At 44.0% G+C, this 9244-nt stretch overlaps 1 protein-coding gene across 1 annotated transcript; it reads right to left on the minus strand.

Moving 5' to 3' along the window:
- Positions 1-2287: 2287 nt before the first annotated feature.
- Positions 2288-8947, minus strand: LOC119440472 (uncharacterized). Its single transcript, XM_037705377.2, has 2 exons — positions 8631-8947; positions 2288-2517 (listed from the first exon to the last, which is right to left on the minus strand). The coding sequence occupies exons 1-2, from the start codon at positions 8845-8847 to the stop codon at positions 2288-2290; spliced, it is 447 nt and encodes a 148-aa protein (XP_037561305.1). The 5' UTR covers positions 8848-8947.
- Between the last annotated feature and the right edge of the window lie 297 nt (positions 8948-9244).

A 9244-nucleotide genomic window follows, 5' to 3' on the forward strand; every position in this document is an offset into this window, starting at 1 on the left:
AAGAATCCCAAGGAACAATCATATACCATACCTAGAAACACTCAAAACACCAGAATAACAAAATTCCAAGCAAGTCATCATTGTCCCTTAGTGACCTCTTTGCTAAAGAGGGGCTCTTTTGGGCCAGGGACTGATGACAGTTCAAAAGAGATGCTACCGACACTGTCATTGGCCATAGGGATATGCTTGGCCTGCTTGACTTCCAAGCTTAGACAATGACACAAAGTACCGACAATCTACATTTAGACTGCTACGACAAGGAACCACAGCCAGCCAGCTAGGGCTATGAGCATGTGAGTGATGAGCTTTCAAGTCCCAAAGCTGCACACTTGGATACAAGAGATGTGTAGTGGAAGGCTCTGGATTACTTTTGAATTGAGTGGTGGCTCTTTAGCACACACCTCAATTGGCCCAACTGATTTTGCTGTCTTCGTTAGCGAGTTACTTCCACTTTTATATATTGCGTATCTGGGTTTCTAGCCCTTTTTTTTTTGTGGGCCGATCCTGAAGATAATGCAGTACAAAAGTTTAAGCAGCCCAATGCTTCTACGCCCCTGACACAAGGGGCAATGCAAAAGAGCACTGCATACAGCGAGTCCACTCTGTTCTCACCCCCAACTTGCTCAGGAAGACAGTGTCTTTCATCAGCTTGAAATAAAGGTTTAATCGCTTTCCATTTTTGTCAGCATTACACATCTTTCCAAATGCAGCTGCGTGACATGGATGTCATGCTCAGTACCAGAATTCTATAGCCACTAAGCCCCCAGATCACGTTGATGCGATCATTCCTCAGGGTTCGTACAGAACATATGACTCAGAATTCAAGGTCAATTCACGGATTTCAAGGATGCCAAAGGCAAAAATTCAAGGAAGGGAAAACAAACTTGATTTGTATGCACACATTGAAAAATAGATTTTCTTCTTAGCTGAGTTAAACATGCTTCAAGCTCTTCAGGTCACTTCTTACTTCCCATTGTTACTTTCCCACTGCAATGATAATTGCCTTCTGGCATGATGGTTAGTATTCCTCTTCAGCCAAAGATACTCGACGTGTTAATGCCAAATGGCTGAAACTTGCTAGGCATTCCTAGGGCTAAAAAATGGAGCCATGATGGCTGCAGTGTGAACAAACTATCAAAACAACAAAATGGTGGCACGATCTGGTCACTTGACCTGGCTTTGTCTAGCCCCATGATGATTTAAACAAGCCAGTGGTTGGTGGCTGTGGACACGCCACACATTGCAATCATTTAGCGGCACTCAGAATAAAATACTAGTATTGTTTCTCCATAGATAGCGTCCACGGCGTAGGCCCTATGTGGAGTGTTACTTTAAAACTGCCTCTATTACTTTTCTTATCTTTCCTTCTTATCTGCTCTTCCCCCTTTCCGCCTCCCCAAGTGTAGGGTAGCCAACCAGGCACCTCCTTGATTTCCCTCCCTCCCTGTTCCTCTTCGTTTTTCTTTCGCTTGGTTACTTTACGTTTATTCGATTAAAGCAAGTTTCTCTGCACCTTCTGCACCTATTAACAGTGCACTGCACCTAGGCCTTTGATTCCATGAGGTACAGCGGTGCACGCTTGAACCTTGCAGTGAGTGGGTGCAGCCCCGAGCACCACAATTTGCACCACCTGCACCTTTTCATTTGTGGTGCTGGGCAATTTTTCTGAATCGAACAAACTTTTTGAATGTTCAAGAGTCGCCCCCAGCCCTAGTTTGCAAGGAATTCGAGGAACATTTTCATTTTCAAGGAGTTTTAACGGCCCTTGAATTTTTCTTTTCAGGATTTCAAGGTATATGAACCCTGATTCCCGCTACATCAACAGTTAGAAGCAGCTGTACATTTTACATGTTTTTAAATATATGCAGCTTAGGTTTCGGAGGTACGCAGAGCGACTGCAGTTTATTGTTACGTACAGTGAGTGACTAAGTTTTTTCTTACAGATGTGATAAGGGATAAAACAACTGATTGGGGTGTCACACAGTGCACTTCAGATTGTGATCAGGCCTGATAGGCACAGAACTTTTTTGCTGTGACTGGCTCCTTTGCACAAGCTATGGAAGGGAGCCAATTGGGCTCGGTCGTGATTGAATTTCTCGACTGCGACTGGCTCTTCTGCACAATCTGTGGCAAGAAACCAGTCCCCATAGTAAAAAAATTCGATACTTATTGGGCTTGATCGCAATCCAATGTGCCCGTGCAACACATGGATAATAAAGAAGCAGGTGGAATTCCGACCTCAAAGTTATTTCAAGGCCATGCTTCAACCAGCACTCTCAAGCCTTACTCAGTACCAGAATGTGAAGTCCTGTCTGGTCTGACAGATAATTACCGTGTGGCGGATGCTGTCATAGTAGCGCAAGTGTCGTTGGCGGAACGATGCATAATCCGGCAGGGCTGGCAAAGGACTAGGCTCGCGACTCGGTGGTCGAAAGGGGGCCTTCTGTTTTGGAGCCACAGCCTTCAGTAGTTGCTTCTGTCGCTTCCTTTGCTTCATACGACGCGTGAATGGTGTAGCTATGGAAGAAAGAAGGGACAGCAATGAACAGGCACTTTGAGAGAAAAAGTAGCATCAGTTATTTCTTGGGTATACCAAGAAACTTTATTCTGGGATAGACATATTGATTGTTTAGCAGTAAAACTGTCACAGGTAATTGGTATTGTTTATTGCAATCGCCATATACTGCCACAAAACGTTCTGATGCTTATTTTAAACAGTTTGTTTCAATCGCTGCTTAATTATTGTCATTTAGTATGGCCTAACAATCAAGAAAATCTGCACAACATCCATGTCTTGCAAAAAGGTTGCTATGTGTACAGCAAAATCTCATAACAAGAGACACGGTTACTAAGGAGAACTATTTAATGTCCCTAGAGTAAATTCTTGACTATTTTGAAGAGACACAACCCAGACACGCTCACGCAACGCCGCCGACGTTGCACCAACCAGTATGCGCTGCAATTTTCATTCCCCTTGGCGTGATTCTGTTCAGTTCCGCAGCCGGATGTCATTCCTCGTATGGTTGCAACTACAAATTGCACTGAACATTATGTCATTATGCTTTCATAATCGCTGTCACGCTCCTACACCGACTCTGCAACAGAGGAACATTGAGTTGGATTTCTGTCGCAGTGCCTGCAGTGCAGGTCGCTTTGTATGTCGGTGTTTGGACTCTGGAGCCATCGCCATGTTGCCACAAGAGAGCAGCTCTGTTCGAATCATCGGGATTCCCCCCTTCTCCGCTTGTGCGCTTACTAGGTTGTGTGGAACTGAACGATATTGTGAGCAACAGGAAGGCTTGCAAGGCAAAGTGCTTTACCTCCAGAAGTTTGGAAGGAAAGCAATAAAATCTGCAGTCACTAAAAAAACGAACTACTATGAATGACTGCTTTAAGCCATTCTGAGCTGTTTCCTGTAGATGTATTTAAACATACTTTGATGCTGACGTATAATAAAGTAATATAGTGCGACTCCTCTGTATATTTAGGATTTTTGGTTACAAGAGACATGTTTCCCGGGTCCCTTGAGTGTCTCTTGCAACGAGGTTTTACTGTACATGAAAATGTCCCTAGTTAATTTCCTACACATGAATTTTTTTTTAAATATAGGGTGATGCCAATCACAACAATGTATGATTAACGACTGAGTAGAGCATATAAACAAGAGTTAAAACCTGGATCGGGTTTTCTTAAGCAACTTGCCAGGTTACAAAACAATACCACTATACATGCAAACGCAAAAATGAACGCTGGAATGTACCAACAGTTAGAACAACATATAGACAACAGACACTTCGAAAAACCCCTGCCACGATTACAAAATAGATTAAACAGTAAAGCGATTCAATTGGAGAGCACTTTCTTTAAAGCCGCGTGTAGTTTTTTCAACTTAAAGCTAGACGAAGTTCTTTGATTTTTTTCATTTCTTTCTGAGCAAAAAATTGTTTTTGGCCTGGTGCTTATTTTCTGGACAAGGGCAGTACATTCGCTTTGTTTTCGTTCTTGCTCTATATCATGCAGAAATATATCTGTGCAGTAATGTACACCTCGTGCTTTTTTGTTTTGCATCTCTGTACAAGATGACATTTGTCTGTGTAGGAATATATGATGTTATTTTATGTATTCCTGTATTATGGATTCTTGCATAACCTTGTATTTTTTGTACACAACTTTCTTTTGTTATTTGCGTAACTTTTGCACAATTTCTCAAAAGTTATAGGCTGAGTGTGTTTATGTCAGTGCCGTGATCGCCAATGCGGGGGCCTGCGGCTTTGTCAAGGTGTCAAAATGACAGCTTCCTTCCGTATGCCCCTTCATATCATTACACCATACTGAAGCGAAAAAAATAAACATTGTCATTGTCATATACTACATACACCATCTGTCTCAGTTGCCAGGTTCCTGTTGCAGCAAAGGTCATAGTAACTTAAAGGCCAACTGCACTGAAATTCCACTTTGGCTAAATTTGTTATAAATAAATAGTATATACCACTGAACCAAGCAAAGCTGCAGAGCTGGTAATTGTATGGTAATTGTATACTTTTATTTGGTTAGCAGTCTTTAAACAACACCTAAGCAGACAGTGCCTGCACGTGGTGGTGTCACTGTGATGCAGATCCCAGCACGTCACATCTTAGATTTCTCAGTGCGTCACAGGTGCCAGGCACTCAAGCTGGCTCACGACACCACGCCTGGAGGCCCACAAAGACCAGTCAAAGCATGTGGTAGTTCGAACATCTACTACGGCGAAAGGGGTTGTTGCGGCACTCCGCGGCGGCTGCAGTATCTACGCTATGCAGTAGTGTGGCCTCAGAGATTGCACAGGTGCACCGTTGCAATCTTGGAGGTCATGCCGAGAAGCCGCGTGTTGGGTCATGCGTCACTTTCAGTGAGCGGTGTTTTTTTCAGTTTCAGTAACAAAAACTGCTAATTTTTCGAGATTTTCGTCATGCTCCCGCTCGTATCTCCATAGTAAAATTTTGCATGAAGGCCCTTCTATATCGACATTATCTTCAAGCCGGTTTTTTACGCGTTGCAGAATTTCGTTGCAGTTCGCTGTTAAGGGTACGATGCCGAAAACAAGCAACTTGAGCCAATTAAAGACGCCTTCACCAAGCCTGAACAAAAATGTGACAAATGTGGATCTGTGAAGACGATGATAGTCATTTTTTTTTCCATGAAGTTTGTGGAATTATGCAGCTGGAATTTGTTCTTCCTGGACAGACTGTCGATCAGCAATGTTAATTGGAGGTATTAAAATGATTAACCCTTTCAGTGTCGCATTTTTTCCAGAGACAACGCACCCCCAGCATCGTTTTATTTTCCCCCTGGATATGATAAAGCAAACAACGGTTTATTTTTGGTTGTGCAGAAATGAAAAAAAAAAAAAAAACATGACACGGATAATAGGAGATGCTTTCCTGGTGTTTGTCCTCACATTCCTATCTGACAAAAGAAATGTCAACAGAAACAAGACGGGACAGAGCATCGTGCTGGCACATCAGTGATGCTGAAATGGTAAAGAAAGAATATGCAAAGGAAACGTACATTATTGTGTAATAAGGGTGACTGCTTACTTCATCAAAACAGTGCTGCAGCTTCCACTGCTTTGGCTATGAGCCTCTAGCCTCTTAGAGGCTAGATATCACAATTCCCACTTTTGTGCTTTAGAGAGCTACAATAGTGACTGGCTCACAGCCACAAACCAACGTGTGCTCCAATGCAAAGAGCCTGAGCAAGGTAAAGGTCACCGGCCACCCAAGAAATCCATTCCTTTGCTTTACTTGCATAAATTTGCTGCAAGAGAAGCTAGCAGTGGGGAGGGGCAGTACGCAGAGGGATTGGGGGAGCCCCAGCCCGGGTCCTTGCAGCTTTTGTGCTGCAGTGGATGAACTGGGCGAGGTCACTGATGGTAACACGGAGCTATTTAATGTAATTTTCTTATTATTTGTTGGAGCTCTGTACCTGCATAATGGTACAATTAAGGTTTGATTCTATTCGTGTTTGAAGATGACAAGCATAAGCAATGCCTGCGTAGCTGCAACATTGTAGGGCACTGTGCCCTTGATATAAAGACTGCTTCTCAAAAACTTTAGTATTATGTGTACTGGATGCAACTACATTGCTGAAGAGCAGCATGTGCACTCACAAAAGTTTCAGTGTCAACAAAGTTAGTGAATCAGATATACATTGGAAACAAACATGATGCCCAAACCCCAAAATTACCTACCGAAAAAGATAATCGGAAAATTAATCAAGAAAAAATATACTCAATAAAAAATCTTGAATTACGAAAGTGGAAATCGAAAAGGGGAGAAAAAACAACACTGAAACCTACCTATGAGCACAACTCTGCACTAGAGACTAGAAAGTAAAAGGTTCTTACGCAGAAATGGTGGAGGAACAGTCACCAAGGGATCACAAATAGACATGCAGTGCCAAGCAACTTCAGGCTTTTCAGATTCATTCCAATGCTCAGCTTTCTTGCCTCTTTAACGAGCGCTTTCAGGCATATATGGGGCTTGAAAGATTCCGAAACTGTGCATGCAAACTGCATTAACGAAGCGGTGCAAAACAGTGCATGCAATAAGTCTCCTAAGCTGCAACCCCACAAAAAAGTACACATTGATTCTTGACGTGACACAAGATTTGCATTTCCACAATACAATTAGACACTTTGATTACAAGCAACCAGGCAGCAGGGCAGTGGTTGTACAGGGCTCGGCGATTCAAATGTGATACTCTGAGCGCATGGCTGCTGGAACTTTTCGAGCCAATGGTCGGTGCTGGGGACACCGCGCTGATTGATTGTGGCATACGATGAAAGTGAGATCCTTTGTGACGCATGGCGACTTCATTTGGCCTCGTATGATCACGTAGCACTCACCGTTGGTGCAAAAAGCACCAGCTACCATGCAGTCTGATTATCCCATTTCAATCACTGAACCCAGTACACGCACAGACTGTGGCAGACTTTTTAGTACATGTAAAACTGTGCTATGGAAGTTTGCATGTTGTGTGAAATTGGTATCAGTAATTGTTTTGGGGCACTGTAGCTGCAGACCTGTCTACCTAGAAAAAAAAGTTATTTGCACTTGGGGGGGGGGGGGGGATTGTTGCATAATGGAAAACGATGACAAAAAGCCTTGCCAGGGCAGCAGGGCCTGTAAATGCGTCGTCTGAATCGGGATGTCTGGACACTAGGAATGGTTTTAGATGAGCATGAAGACAACTGAAATTGCATGCCACGAAGCTACTCTTGCCATCAGCGTGAAATGCATCAGGAAAACTTACTGACGATGCACTAGGCACTAAGAACAGTAAATTGGGCATCTGTACAACAGCTCACAATGGGAACTTCGAGCCAGAGATTATAATGCACGTTTGTTAGTGTTTGAGAGCATTATAAAACTATAAGAAAACGGAGAACACAGTCAACATGGCAACGAAAGCGGCCAGTTGTTTCTGTGCTGTGAAGGGTCACACAGAGCTCAAATTCTTTGCAGTGATGGCGAGTTGTGATACGGCTGCATGCAAAACAAAGCAATGCGAGTTTAACAAGCACGCAGTACTGCAAAGAAATGAAGTTAAAGCTTTTCACATGATGGCAGCATTATTGTGTACTCTCATGGGTGACTCTTAGACACAGAAGCAGAGTTTGTGGATGTCATTTCTGCTGCTGTCCTGCTGATTACACAACTTGGGCCACTGGGTATTTGCACGAATAGACAACTTAATCCACTGGCTATGCGCAACTGGTCATTTGCCATCAGGTATGTGACAACCTAGGTCAGTGGATAGGTGCACGAATAGACAAGCAGAACAAGAGGCAAAAAGTGAAGAAGCCGGCAATAAAAGCAGGGTGTGGAGAAACAAGTAAAGGTAACAAAATTATACAAGAGCGTGCACTGAGTGAAGAGCGTTGAGCTGCAGAGCAGTGAATGAGTTCGGAAGAAAAAATTTTAATCAGCTACAAAAGTCGTCGGCACCAGAAGCAGCCGAGTGTGAAGGAGGAAGTAAACTAAATTAAGCCGGAGCGTTCATTAAGCGAGAAGAATTGAGTTACATAGAAGGGGAAAAAAAGAAAGGCGGGGCATTTCAGTAAACATCAAAGAAAGCTTCGCTTATTACCGATTCCCACTTATGCGTGGGATCGACAAATTCTTAAAGCTACGCAGCAAATGGTACTGAAAATAGTTTTGCTGAAAAAAAAAAAAAACCGAATCAGTAAAGGGGCGAAATGAAAGCGATTCAACAGCACGACCAAATTTGCACTTGCTTGGCTAATGCTACAGAGGAACGCGCGTCACAACAGTCTCACCCCTCTTTCAGCATGCTGCACGTAGGCAGCTCTGATATGAGGCTGTACACGCGCGAACAAATACATTTGGAACACAGGAGCTGTGGCTGAAATGCATCCCAATGGTTTCAAGCAACCTCAAGGGAAAGTAGGAAATTGGATTACGCATGCACGCATGCCGGCGATCATAGGTCAATCCCTCCTTGAGGCTGCAAAAGGCAATGGGAAGCAGTTCGATCACAACTCCAGTGTTCAAATTATTTTCGTCCGCACCTGTTCCGACGATAAAACCATGCGCAACGCTGAGGAGAAGCTAATGAAATTCTCTAACCGTCATCGTCGCTGTCCTGCTGGTCCTCAGCAGTTCCAGTTGCTTGGGGCTCATCGGCGAGGCTGACAGCAATGCGTCTCCGCGCTTCGAGCAAGGTAAACCTTCTGTCGCGACGGCTAGCTTCTGCACGTAGCACTCGCCGGTCGTGAAAAAAGTCTTCATCTCGCAGCGCGCAAGATGCCCCAGGAAGATTGCAGGTTCTGGAGATGGAACTCATCGATCCAGCAACGGTTATCTGGCACTAGCACGCTAGCACCGTTTTAAAATCGCCTCTGCCTCTGCCGGCTATGCTTCCGTCATTTCCGTCCCGCAGGAATGCTGGGACTGGGGATCTTCTTGGCAGCTTCCGGCGTGCTTCGGTAGCGACTGTTGCGCCACAGCATGCAGTTTACTCATGATTCTATGGTTTACTCATGACGATGATGCGAGTGTCGGTACAATGCCTCCTTTGGTATCACTAAATAAGTGCTAATCGCTGCATTGTTCTTGCTCAAATAGGTGGTGTCCAAAAGCCGACGTCTATGATGCGTTTCCGTCTCCCAAAATCCCGTTCGATGCTTTCAGTCTGAAAAAGCATAGCCTTGAACATCCCAGTGGTGGCGTCCTCTAGGTAA

Source organism: Dermacentor silvarum, chromosome 2 (genome assembly GCF_013339745.2).
Source record: "Dermacentor silvarum isolate Dsil-2018 chromosome 2, BIME_Dsil_1.4, whole genome shotgun sequence".
NCBI classification, from domain to species: Eukaryota; Metazoa; Arthropoda; class Arachnida; order Ixodida; family Ixodidae; genus Dermacentor; species Dermacentor silvarum.